This window comes from Sminthopsis crassicaudata, chromosome 2 (assembly GCF_048593235.1).
Source record: "Sminthopsis crassicaudata isolate SCR6 chromosome 2, ASM4859323v1, whole genome shotgun sequence".
Taxonomy (NCBI): domain Eukaryota; kingdom Metazoa; phylum Chordata; class Mammalia; order Dasyuromorphia; family Dasyuridae; genus Sminthopsis; species Sminthopsis crassicaudata.
Genome location: NC_133618.1, coordinates 53605936 through 53619921, shown reverse-complemented (window position 1 = coordinate 53619921; position 13986 = coordinate 53605936). Strand labels below are relative to the sequence as shown.

The 13986-nt window shown below is 38.9% G+C and overlaps 1 protein-coding gene across 1 annotated transcript; it reads left to right on the top strand.

Moving 5' to 3' along the window:
• Positions 1 to 816: 816 nt before the first annotated feature.
• On the top strand, positions 817 to 3513 carry FOXL1 (forkhead box L1). The gene has a single exon (XM_074285017.1). The coding sequence runs from the start codon at positions 1178 to 1180 to the stop codon at positions 2441 to 2443; it is 1266 nt and encodes a 421-aa protein (XP_074141118.1). The 5' UTR covers positions 817 to 1177; the 3' UTR covers positions 2444 to 3513.
• The last annotated feature ends 10473 nt before the right edge of the window (positions 3514 to 13986 follow it).

Here is a 13986-nt window from a genome sequence, read left to right as displayed (position 1 = left end):
AGACCCCGTTTTTGCTCTCCCACTTCCAATAGAGGATCGATCAAACTTTTCTCAGCTCGCGATTCCTTGATCACCGCGGACCACCTCCACCTTTCCGGATCCCTAGAGATCAACATTATTTTAACTCATCTTCTAAACTGGCCATAGAGGCTTCTCCAATTTCTCCAGCCCGGCTTCACCCATAGATTCACTCGATCTTAGTTATCCGGGATTGAATTTATTTATACTGAGATTCGACAAATGTCTGAAAAAGTGTGGGGAGCCTGGGAGCTCTACCGCACCCACATTCTAATACTACCCCCTTTGTCAATTACCCGGCACCTCAAAAATCAAACTCCATTCCCTTTCCACTTCCCAAAATTAGTAATTTTTTTTTCTTTCCTTTTCTCCCTTTCCCGCCCCGCCGGGTCTCATTAAAAAGCATCTTCTAAAGTCTTTGGGAGCTTTTTGTAAGGATCATTCATCTTCCCATAAAATAAAGAGAAAAAGGAGATTCTCTGTCCTTGGAGTGGGGATGGGCCACGAGAACTCCCTCCCAGCCTGCACTGGTCGTGGTCCGCTTCTCTCTTGATTAATCTTTTCGCCCCCACCTTCTTTCTCTCAGTCTCTGGCCTGCTCGGACCCCGCGCCGAGCCGTAGCAGTTAACATCCTGCTTTGCTGAGTTGTGTGTGCTTACAGCGTCAAGGGGTGGACGTGATATTTCAAACATCAGATCAGTGCGTTTATATATTGGGTGCCCGGAAATTTTTCCAAATAAACACAGCTTGATTCAACTTGGGTGGGCAGACTTATCAACAGACTAATTCTATAAACAAATGAAGAAATAACCCAGAAAACGATTGGCTGGTATCAAAAAGACACGTGGAGAAAAGCTTGGAGTTTTTCAGCAATGAAATTTTAATTAATGTGGGTGGGCTGAGAACACAACGATTGTTTATCATAGACAATTTATTTTCCAGTGCTAAGTCAACATATAATAGCAAACTTACAACAATTATTTAACATTTTTAAAGGCATGAAGAAGGGACACAGCGAGAGCTGGCTGGGGAAAGAGGCAGAGCCGGAGGGAGCTAGAGCTGCAGGCTCGCGGCTGGGTCTCCCGGGCTTGGGGAACCTCTCCCTGGCTCGCCCTCGCCTTCTCTTTGCGGGACAGCCCAGAGCTCTCTTAGCCTCGCCATGACCCATCTCTACAATCACCACCTACCTCCTCTGGTCAGCCCCTCGGTGTTGTACGTGTACGGCCCGGAGCGGCCCGGCCTGCCCCTGGGCTTCTCTCCTCCCGCTACGTTGGTTGGAGCGGGGCGGGCCGAGCCCCCCCAGAAGCCTCCCTACAGCTACATCGCCCTCATCGCCATGGCCATCAAGGACGCCCCAGAGCAGAGGGTCACGCTCAACGGCATCTACCAGTTCATCATGGACCGCTTCCCGTTCTATCACGACAACAAGCAGGGCTGGCAGAACAGCATCCGCCACAACTTGTCTCTCAATGACTGTTTTGTCAAGGTGCCCCGGGAGAAGGGCCGCCCGGGCAAAGGCAGCTACTGGACCCTGGACCCCCGCTGCCTGGACATGTTTGAGCACGGCAACTATAGACGCCGGAAGAGGAAGCCCAAGCCCGGCCCGGGGGTCCAGGAGGCCAAGAGAGGCAAAGGGGACCCGGAGGAGGCTGGAGCCCAGGTGGGCCGCAGAGTTAGGCTGGAGGAAAGGGAAGACAGTTCTGAAGGCAGCCGGGGAGGAGGGGAGAAAGGAGGAGGAGGGAAGGGAAGGGGAGAAGGAACAAGCATGGAAGGAGATGGAAGAGGGGGAGGAAGGAGTCAAGAAAGAGGAGAATATGGAAGGAGTGAAGCAGGAGGAGGGGGAGGAAGGACAGAAGGAAGTGAAGAAAGAGAAGGAAGTAGTGAGGGAGCTTCCCAGGGGCACGCTGCCTCGCCCCCCACTCACCCCTCCATCAGATACGCTTCCCCCCTGTGCTGGTCCAGCCCTGGCCTCCTTTCCTTGGCGTCGGAGGACGCCGCCCAGGACAGTCTTCAAAGAGATGCTGCTCTCTCAGACCAGGCAACCGGACAGCCGGCTGAGAGCACAGCTCCCTTGGGGTCTTCTCCGCCCCCTGGCCCTCGAGACACGGACCCGGAGGACCCAGCCCTTCCAAAAATCACCGACAAGCCCAAGAGCTTCAGCATAGACAGTATCCTGGCCCGGGCACAGAGCCAGAAGCCGGTCAGAAGGGGAGAGTCGGCCGGGGAAGCCAAATATCCCGGGGAGTTGCTACCCGGGGGATGCTTCAGTTCTACCCTTTTTACTAGCTCTCCCGGTCTTTGCCCGACTTTCAGTGGCTCCCTGATGTTGGATTCTCACGTTCAAGGGCGACTTTACCAGTTGGGGATCCCTCTTCTGTCATATTTCCCGCTCCAGCTCTCTGACACGGTATTTAATTTCCAGTAATAGGAACAGAGGTGGGATTTTTTTTTTTTTTCCCCTCCTTCTGTCTCTCCAAAGCCTGGAACCTGTCCCTCGCAAGGGACGCCAGCGACTGACCACGACCAAAGCGGGTGAAAAGCATATTATTTTAACTTTGCTTGTTTATTTGTTTGAAAGACATTTGCCAACCTGTCTGTTCAGGAAATTTTCAGCGAATCCCAAGTGGAGATGTGAACAGCTCAAAAAAATTCTCCTATCCTGGGCTGGCTGGTTTATCTTTTGTAATCCGAATCTCTGTTCTTTGCACCCTTTCTCCCCTTTCTGTTCACGTTTTGAATGCTCTTAAACGCGATTCCAAGAGGCTGATGTTTGTTCTCCCCTCCTCTCCCCCACCCCCCACCCTCCTGAAAGTTTTATTATAGGCTACCAAGAGACAGCACGCACACCCAAGACCAAATAAGTCTATCTCAAAGCTACAGTTTAGATTCCGAATAATTCCACTCCCTGGCCTCTCTTCACTACCACTACCACCCCTTTGCCCTGGCTTCCTGACCACTTAGGTATGATAGAATATAAAAAAGACGGCAGTTGTAACACACATATGGATTAGGGAGGCAAGGCAACTTCAAGTTCAAGTGTAAATTCCCTCTGGCCTAGGGGATTTAGAGCTGTTTGTTGAACAGGTCAGTTGGGCTGACTTTCGTGGTGAGTGCATCAGGCTGAAGGTACCATTCACTGAATCAGAAAACTCCGATTGTTTGGAGCGTTTTACTAGAGACGTTAAGGTGGAAGTTGTCTTACCATTTGGACACCAACCAAGATCAGTCACAATTTTTATAGGGCTGTTTCCTTTTTTTTTTTTTTTTCCTCCAGATATACGGTTCAAGCAACATGTTTTATTTCTGCTATAAATAGTGGACTTTTTTTTTTTTAAATAATCGTAACCGATCTTTGAAAACTTCTATTTTAGCAGTCTTCACTATGAATGTACACTCTAGCCAATAAAATGTTTTGTCCATTTATGCAATTCATTGTTGAATACCCATTTTGTTATGTTTGCAACTGGAAATAGTCATTTAATGCACTGCTATTTTTGTTTAGCTTTTAAAGAAACAAAACATTTCAAGAGGCTCCAAAGGGGGGGGGAAGAGAAGGTGACTCATGTTATACCAGACTCACTTAAAAAACGATCTAGGATATATATATATATATATATATATATATATATATATATATATATATATATATATATATATATATACATATGTATACACACACACAGCTTTCTGGATCTGGTAATAAAAAAAGGCTTACATTTTTGTGGAGCAAGTTGACATATAGAAAGAATGAGAGAGACAAGAGATGGAGAAACATAAAGCAATACTAAGGAATGGCAGAGTTGGGGAAGGGAGGGAGGAAAAGAGAGAGAGAGAGAGAGAGAGAGAGAGAGAGAGAGAGAGAGAGAGAGAGAGAGAGAGAGAGAGAGAGAGAGAGAGAGAGAGAGAGAGAGAGAGTCAGAGATAGAGACAGAAACAGAGAGACAGAGACAGAGATAGAGACAGACAGAGACAGAGACAGAGAAACAGAGACAGAGAGAGACAGAGAAAAACAAAGAGAAAGACACACACACAGAGGAAGGAGAGAGAAATAAAGATTGGAGCAAGAAGGGAGAACACTTTGTTATGTTGCAAAAGCTTTGGATTTGTTTTTTGCAAATTTTGAATTTCTCTTATTCCAAAGGGGAAAACTTTTAAGGTTCTTTGAAAAGATTATTTCCTAACTTTTGTCCCACAGTTGTCTATTCCATGACCTCCCCCACAGTACTTTATTATCTTGATAATAATAACTGAACATTTATATAGTGTTTTATGGTTTTCACTTTGCCTTAACAAGGATCATTTCACTATATCTAGAGAGACAGATAGTGCAAGTATTATTATCTTCATTTTACAGATAAAGGAACTGAGTTGAAGAGAGCTTAAATGATGTCTCCAGTCTCTCAGTTACTGTGACAAAACAGGAACAAGAATCCAAAGATTCTGACTGGGGAAGCCCAGCAGTTCCTTTCCCCTCTGTCATTGGTAGTTAAATAAATACTTTGACAAGGTGATTGGAGATCTCATTGAGGAAAGACCCCTGTTTGCAACAAAGATCTAATTCAGAAATTCGAGTTTCCCAGGCCTCAGCATGGCCCAGGCTGCCTTTGAAATGTCTCAACTTTTTATATTGGATATATTTGGGTTTCACTGGAATTCAGAAGCTTGATTTCCTAAACCTTCAAATAACTTTTATCTGATGTGGGAAAGTACAGAAAGTCATTGAATTTTTAGAGGTAGGAATGACCTTCAGGAAGTTTGAAAGGGATTTCTAAAATAACTTCTTAAATGGTTACTAAAACATTATTAAAAATAAATTCAAAAGTTAAATGAAGTAGAGGTCTGATGCTGGCTATAATGAAAAAGAGGTCAAGGAAACATCATTATTGGATAATTAAAAAGTTCTGAGAAGATGAGCTTTGATTTATAACTCAATAGGACATAGTTAAACAGGATCTAAAGGCTGGGCTCCCACAGTTGTTCATGAAGTTTGCTTCAGATTTTGACAATAGTTTAAAAAAATGAACTTGATGATTTTCAGGAGAATCCTTGCTTTTAATATCTTGTAGAAATCACCACCTATCAATCAACTAACATTTATTAAGTATTTACTGTGTGTCAATCACTGTGCTCAATGCTAAATTCAACTTGGTTCTTCCTATATCTACAGCATCTTGCATATCTACAGTATCATGGAATACTTTTGTCATCCATTTTTTTTACTTCCAAATGAATAACTTCTGCTGAATAAAATTGTTTTTCCATTAACCTTTATCTGTTTGGTTCAATGGGATTACTGTGTGAAATAAACAACCACTGTAACAGGAATGAAGTTTCAATTACAGCTGTGATTCCTGATGCCATCTATGTCGGGAGGTTTCCTGTCATCACAAAGACTGCATTTTCAATTAAATACAGAAGAAGGGAGGAGCTCAACACAGAACTCTGAGCAGTTACCTGAATTGTGAAAAATGAATACAGTTATCCTATTCAGCAGCAGGTACAGTACATGTTTTATTTGAAGTATATTGGAAACAGTAATACTTACATTTTCACATTTGATTTCTCATCACATACTATTAGGGGGGAGAGTGGTGTCTTAGTAGAGCATTGAACTTGGAGGGAAGAAGACTTAGGTTAAATTTTAACCTTATATATTTATTACTTGTGTGACCCTTGGCAGTTTTCTTAATCTCTCTATGCCTCAATTTACCTCATCTGCAGCAGGGGAGGCATCTGACTCTGATTTTCAAGGCTTCTTTCAGTTTTAAATCTAAAATCTGATGCTCTAAAATTCCACAGAGGGTTCAGACACTGTTTCTGCCACAATATGCTGCCAGCAACATTGCTGAGTACAGCCTTTAACCATTTAAAAGGTAATTATCAATATTTAACAAAACAAAAAATATAATACAACTTTAGCTAATGTTGCTATGTGTTTTTCTCATTGAATATGTTGTCTGTAGGGATCTTTATGTATGTTTTAGTGATCCCATTTCTATTTGATTTTGACTTCACTTAGATGATTCCCAATGCAGTAAACTTTTCAGTACTGCCTTTTAAATTTTATGCTTCAGGGTCAGCTAGGTGGCACAGTGGGTAGAATACTTGCTCTGGAGTTAGAAGAACTTGAATTCAAATATGACCTCTGACACTTGATACTTACTAGCTATGTGACACTGAGCAAGTCACTTAACCCTGCTTGCCTCACCAATACATATATGCTTCCTTCTACAGCTCAACTCATTAAGGTAGAGGTTCTAATATTGTCAGTAAATAGGTGGGCCTGCAGCCCCTCAGTTTCAAGAATCTCTAGGTATAAAACAGGAAATTAGAAAAAATAGTCAGTATGGCCCATAGAATGTATGGTTAATTTATACCTTCCAATGAATGTGATTTATTTCTTCCACTTCTAGTGTAGGTGACTTTATTCATGGAGCTATATGTGTGAATGTACAGCATGGTTGCTTTTTTTCAGCTAAAATTGAGGATTAATTCATAGTAACAAGTAAGTTTTGGCATTAGGCAAAATAACCTCTAAAGTGATTGAAAAAAAAAAAGAGAAACATGTCAACCTAGACATTAGTCGGGTAACGTTAACACTTGTTGAATAGCTAATCTTTATATTGACTGGATAAAGACAGAAGTATTTATTTCTTTGATATGTACATTCATAATTTCCATAGGTACATTTCTAACACATATGCATTGAGAAGAATCATAAAATTATGGACCAAGCATTGGAAGGAAATAAAGGAGCTAGAGAAAAATATTTTTACCTCTATTTTTTCCAATAGGAAGTCATTTTACTGGGATCCATTTTGACTATAAATTATTAAAAGGATAAGCTGCAATCTAATGGAATTTTTGAAATTCTGTTGCATTACATAACAGATGCTTTGTGTATGCTCTTTTCTCTAAGTATTCACAGTTACCTCCCTCTTTCCTTTTCTTCCTCCCCTAGTCCTTAAGTTCAGTAATGAGATCCTTGTAGACTCCTTGTTCATACCTTGGAAGCCTGGCATGTACTAGACAGGGATTTAGCTTGTTTAAGTTACCCTTGATAAAGCAAAATCTCTGCCCTTGTTGCTGCTAAGTGACCAATGAGAGATAATGGCAACACTGTTGAAGGGGTTCCAAGAAAAAAACTAGCAGACTGGATTCTAGAAATGAATCCAATCTGTTGAGTCCTCAAACCTCAATTATTTGCATATGCTAGTATTTAGAAAGTGCTGCAAGCTATAATGTTTGTCATAAGTGATTTATATAAACTGAAATTAATCAGCTAGCAGTAAGGACATTTTCAGGCAGAAGCTTACAAGAATTTGACAATAACTGAGTCCTGAAGGAAAACCTTACCTCTTCAAGCAGACAATACTTAAGTGGGAAGTTTTCGAATCAAAAAGGGACCACTTATTCTCCTATCGTACGTAATATTAACATAATATCTTCACTATACATGATTATTATAACTTTTACAAAATTTATATTTTTAAAGATGGTACTGGCTTACTCATAGCATGCAACCCAAGATATTGAGTAATTCTCAGCTTCCTTAAGGAATCACAATTTTTCCTCTTTTATAAGCTCTTCTTTGCTTATCTCATAATAGGGGTGGAAAGGGAGAGGAGTAAGAAGTATTGTTCTTAGTTTAGACTGATACTTATGAATGTAAGACATTATTTCTATTGTTATATAGTCCTCATAACCTGTATCCATCACACTCATTCTCTCTTTCTGTATTTATCTCTATAACAGCTTAACTCCTTCCCCACACACAAAAAGAAAGAAACCAGTTGAATACAGTTAAACAGTTGGTCAATCAGTTTTCATGCAGGAGTCAGATAAACCTGTTCCGTTTGTCCTTAGTGGGTTGAATTAAGAACAATGACTGGAAGTCACAGATTCATGGACTGCTTTATGTAAGGGCAAATTTTCCTAGCACATATAGCTGTCCAAACATGGACCGGAAGAATAGTGATGTCCCTTTCACTTGAGGTCAAGTACAGGCTGAATGATCTAGAATGTTAGAGAATTCTTTTATAGGTACAGGCTAAATTAAAGAACCAGTGGGTTCTTTCCCAATTCTTATGGACTGTTATTTTGTGATTTTTTTTGATACTTCACAGTAAGGGAGGCAGCATGGCACAATGGAAAAAATACTGCCTCTCTCGAATTAAAAGATGTGGTTTCAAATAATGCTTCAGATAGATATCATCTCTCTGACTTTGGATAAATTCCTTAACTGCCTTTGTCTATATGTAAAATAATGGATTTGAAACTAAATGTCTCTGAGGTCCCCTTTAGATCTAGTTATCATTCTCTACTCACATGTTTAATTTAAACATATCTTCAAGTGGAGGGGGAGAAGAAATCATTATCAAGTAAATTTCTTCTATATCAGGCACCATGTTAAGTATTTTCATACATATTTAATTTGACCTCTTCACAACAGCCTTGGGAAGTAAATGCTGTTATTATCCCCATTTTGCTGTGGAAGAATCTGAGCCAGTTAAGTGATTTACTTGTCTGGTGTCATGCAGGTAGTGTTTGAGGCCAGATTGCTCTATCCATAGTACCACCTACCTATATGCCTAGTTATTGCAGTAAATTAGAAGCATTCTGAATTTGGAGTTGGAAATCCTAGATTAGCGTTTTGGGCTTGCCACTTAACTAACAGTTTAACTATCATTTATCCTTTCTGGATTTCAGTTTCCCTATCTATAAAATGAGGGCATTTAATCAAATGATCTGAATGGTCCCTACAAACTATAACATTCTATAAAGTTACATTTGTTTGTGTCACCTAACTCTCTGAGACCCCATTAATCTATATTTCCTAAAGATGAGCCTAGTGTACAGAGAAAGTATCTTAACTCTTTTGAAATCTATAGTGAAACTCATGACTGAGAAACAGTTTCGTATAGTGGAAACAATCTGAGTCTTGGGTTTGAGCTCCAGGTCTGCATGGGGTTTTACCCTTTGGGAATCCAAATTTCTTCTAAAATAATGAAGGTTTTGAACTAGATGACCCTGAAGACATTCCTGATCTAAATCTAGGATAAAAATAAGAGTTAACATCATGTTCATGTTCAGTCAGCAGTTATGACTGAAGCATTATAGGATAGACCAGTAAAATCCTTCCAAACCTTTTACAACTTTCACAACTTTTTTGTTAAGTCCATTAAATTCTCCTTTTGACTCTTTAGAATACCTGGTATCTTCTAGTACAGGCCCTTTTCCCCACTTCAGGTTATAAGCTCCTCAGGGAGGCAGAAATTGTCTCTTTCTTATTTGTATTAGTATAACCTAGCACAAAGTAAGTTTATTGAATTGAATGAATATTTTAACAATAATGCATAAACCAATGCTTTTTAGGTTGAAATTAATTGCAACACATTCTCTATAAAAAACAATATATTCCCACTCATGGTTCTCAGCTTTATGAGTCTCAGGATAATACAGTTGTCTTAATATACAAAGAGAAAACAAATCAAGACTCTCCCAACATGGTACTTAATCTCCAGGAAAAAAAAACAAACAAACAAAAAAAAAAAAACCAAGAAATGACTGGCTTGGTGGGCTGAAGAGTACAATTTGCATTGAGCCCAGCTGACAATTTATTCAGTCAGGAAGAGGAATACAGGGCCAAACCTTTGGTTATCTCAAACCCAGAGACATCGATTTTTGTTCATTTGTTCATTTTTAAGTGATTGTGACATATGAAGAAGAGGACAAGGAAAGAGACAAGGAAATGAATGAATGAAATCCGAGTGTCTTCTTCCCCAGACTTGGCCATTGGTCAAGTCACGTGACTGCAGCACCACTTCATGGTATAGAAAAAGACAGTTTCTTGAAGCTAGGTTTCAGGATCAGTTTTACACAGTGTAAAGCACATTTATTTAAAATTGTATTGCTAAATATAGTAGGAGCTCAGTCAGCTAGAACTCAGTTACATTTTTAGAAAGCACATTATGAATCAGGAATGTTCAGAGAAATAAATAAACTTTCCCACATTTTTGAACATCGAGTCTACTTTGAGACTTATATGTTGCATGCATGTTTTGGGGGTGAGCTGAAAGGAATCATGAATAATGCATTTGGTCTAAAACAAATGGATCTTTCTAATAGGATAGGCACAAATAATGCCAATAATAATAAAAGTTTATATTTACATAGTACTTCAAGTTTTACAAAGCCTTTTTCTTACAGCAGCCTTGTAAGGTAGGTAACACAAGAAAGCTTTTTCCCATGTAAAGGTAAGGGAATCAAGGATTAGCATTGTGAAATGACTTGCTTAGAGCTCCTTAGCTGGTGGATATTAGTTGAACCATGTTCTCTGGTTTGTGAGGTAGTTAAGTGACACAGTAGATGTAGTAGTGAAGTTGTGAAAACCTGAGGTCAAACTTTGCTTCAGAGGCTCACTAGTTGTGTGACCCTGTTAAACTCTGCTCAGTTTCCTCAATTGTAAAATGGGGATAATAAACACTTTTATCTCTCAGAGATGAGACTATCAAAAGATATATGTTAAAGTCCTTTGCAAACCTTAAATATCTATATACTTTTCTTCCTTCTCCTCCTCCTCCTCCACCTTCTCTTCCTCCTTCTTCTTTTTCTCCTCTTCCTCCTCCTCTTTGTCTTTTTTTTTTTTTTTTTTTTTACTACGTATAACTCCTCAAAGGCTTGCTCTTTTTGGCTTCTCTGTGAATTTAAGGAATATAGAACTGGATAAGGAGAAGGGTCAAGTATAATAGAATAAAGGGGCACAAGATGTGACAGTGGAATAATGAGCCACAAATATATTTCATTTCCTACTTCTGTGATTTTCTAGGGGGTTTGCTTATGAGATGGCAGCCATCTGTAATGAAAGCAACAAAAAGGGGAATAATAAGGAATAGCCTTAGAGATAAAGGATCCCAAGAAGAAGATTACTTTGCTAGTACATGGAACAGTTCATTTATTTTCTTTTTGTATATATAAGAAATCATCTATTGCTTTGACTATAAATTCATTGTAAAGTGCCCTGTGGGGGGAATCAACTTCTGATGCCTCACTTGGGCTCTCAAAGGCTGTGAGAGGTACTAACAAACTACAAAAGCTGTGAGCAAAAGCTATGTTTCATTTTGGGGCCAGCCTAGCTAAGTTTGGATAGATTCATCCCCAGCTTGGTTGTAAAACAATGATTTTTTTTAAAAAAAGCTCTAGCAAGTCTTTTTTAAGAAAAATGTAATTAATTTATATACTGTTTCCAAATTATTTGTTATTTTTTCAATTAACACATTTATTTTCTCTCCCTCTCATTACTCAATTAAACACTAGAAAAAATAATGAAAAAGAAAATGCTCATAACCAATATGCAGAATCAGAGAAAAAAAATTCCCATGTTGGCTATTTTCAAAAATATATGTCTCATTCTGCACCTTAAGTCCATAATTTCTCTGGCTAGAATTGAATAAGTAGATTCTATCACTGGTCCTCTGGAATCATGACTGATCATTTCATTGCTTAAAGTCCTAAAATTTTTCAAAGTTATTTTCATTTTTATTGTTGTTATCACTATATAAATTGTTTCTCTAACTCTGCATCAGAAATAGAAGCCTTTCTATTTACCTTTGAAAGTGTCTATTTCATCATTTTTTGGCATAATAATTGTTCCATAATATTCATATTTCATAATTTCTTTAGATATTTCCCAATTAATAGTTATCTCTAAATTTCCTTTTTCTCCATATTACACAAAATTCTGCTATAAATATTTTTATAAATTGATCTTTTCTCTCATTAATTAATGGGATGAATGTGAGTTGTAGTCTCAGAGTTCCTTTAACATACATTTCTCTATTAATTTGAGTATCCCCCATAATACTGTTGATAGTTTAGATTTCTTCCTTTGAAACGCTTATTCATATTCTTTGATCATTATACATTTGAGTAATGGATCTTAGTCTTAGAGATTTGAATTAATTCTTTATATAAAACCTAGTAACTCTTAAAGGTCATCCAATAAATCATTGAGGTTTGTTCTCTGTCTTGGACTTCAATTTCTTCATCTTTACAATTAGGACATCAGGTAACAGTATAGAATTAGAAGATTCACAAAGTATTTTCTTCATAGCACCTGTATAAGATAGGTAAGCATAATTAGACTGAGGGACAGTCATCACATGAGTAGGAAGTGGTAGAGCTGGTATTTGAACTCAGATTTCTTGATCAAAGCTCAATACTATTCCTACTAAATTGTTTTTAAGACAGCCTTCCAATACTATCATTCTGTGATTCTAGATGATTTCATGATGGTCGAATAATCCTAATAATAGTCGCCAGAGTTCATAGAATCTCAATTCCCCAAACATAAAAATACTATTGTTAAGGAACCCTTTTCCCCATATCCTGCTGTTATTGGAATATGAAATTTTATAGTGTTATAGCTGGAAGAGACTTAGAAGGTCCTCTGATTGTCTAATCACCTTATTTTTACTGATTATAAAGCTGAGGCTCAGAGAATTGAATTGACCTGTGTCAGGTTAAACATCATTGACCAGCACAGGAAGTTCCTAATTCTCTTTCCAATCCTCTAGCATTTCAGGCTAGGGTCTGTGAGAAAGAAATTAGTTGCAATAAAATATCTCTGTCTTGGAAGAACTTCTGTAGGCCAGGTCATCCCTGTGGAATGAAAGAGAAAAAAATAGTTTCAGGCAGCTAAAGAGAGACCTAGCATTTAGGTTCGAATGCTGTTTTCTGTAGGACTAACTGCTTCCCCAAGGGATAGGGAGCCCTTCTCAGACCTCCAGTGTGAACTCACAATTTATAGGCTTTCAAATGAGCTATTCTTCCTCCTCTCTGATGGGAGGAATGCTATTTGGGAGTTGAAGGATAAAAAGGAAAAAAGACATATATGATCTGTGAGAACCTTGGCAAATCCTTTGTGCTCCATTAAGGAGATAAAGAGTCCCTTTTCCAGTAACAGAAAATTCTCCCCAGACCATAGAACTCCTGCTGTCAAGCCATCACAATAATTGGGAAAATGCATGGGGCAGTTGTCATAATTAGAAAATTATCCAGTTTGAGATGCCATGATCTTGTGAGCTCTAGCTATTATTTGGTACATAATATGTGGTAGGCAGGAATCTGTGAAGAGATAGAATCTTAGGTGAGGTATGGTGGATCAAAGGAGCAGACAGACACTTCATATTGAAGAAGATATTAGAGCAGGGACTCTTAACCTGAGTCCATTGATTCCCAAAGATAGATTCCAGGAAGTCTGTGAACTTGGAGGAGAAAAATGGCATCTGTAAGCTTCATTAATCTCAGGTAATTGAAATTTAAGATTTTCTTCAATTATGAATGTGGGCAACAAACATTATTTGGGAAGATATATGGATGCTTCAATGGGTATCAAAGTAGACAAAACAGAGGTCAAGAGCCCCTGCCCTACAGGGAATATAATCCAATTCCCTTATTTTGCAGACAGAGAAAAGAAGTAACTTGCCCCAAATCATGCAGGTAATTAGTGGAAATACAAGAATTCAAAGTCAGATCTAATAACTTTAAATCCAGTGCTCTGAGAGGTGCAGAATTTACTGATTTCTTAGTAGTTTGGGGGGTTGTGTAGGGAACTGTTGGCCAATGAAGATGAAGCAAGTGAGAAAGTTGAAAAAGAAGGAAATCCCAACATTGTTCTGAGTTTGGTAGGGCTCTGCCTTGCCGGGGCTCCTATCCCCTCTCAAAGGATGGCAGAAAGAGGGATATCATCCCTCCCCTTCTCTTCTTGTCTTTTAGAAACCACAACTTCATCTTAATCCATGCAGAACTGCAGTCATACTCTTGAAGGCATCCCAATGCCCTAATGCCTGGGTCCACAACGAGATGGATCTTTACATTCTTGATTTGGTGTCTGAAATAGCTTCACCCAGTTTTTGTTTTCACTATAGAAGCAATATGTAATAATAGTTGTTAAAATAATTGTATTTC

Coding starts and splice junctions, on each gene's coding strand:
- FOXL1 (XM_074285017.1), top strand. CDS start 1,178: ATGACCCATCTCTACAATCACCACCTACCTCCTCTGGTCAGCCCCTCG.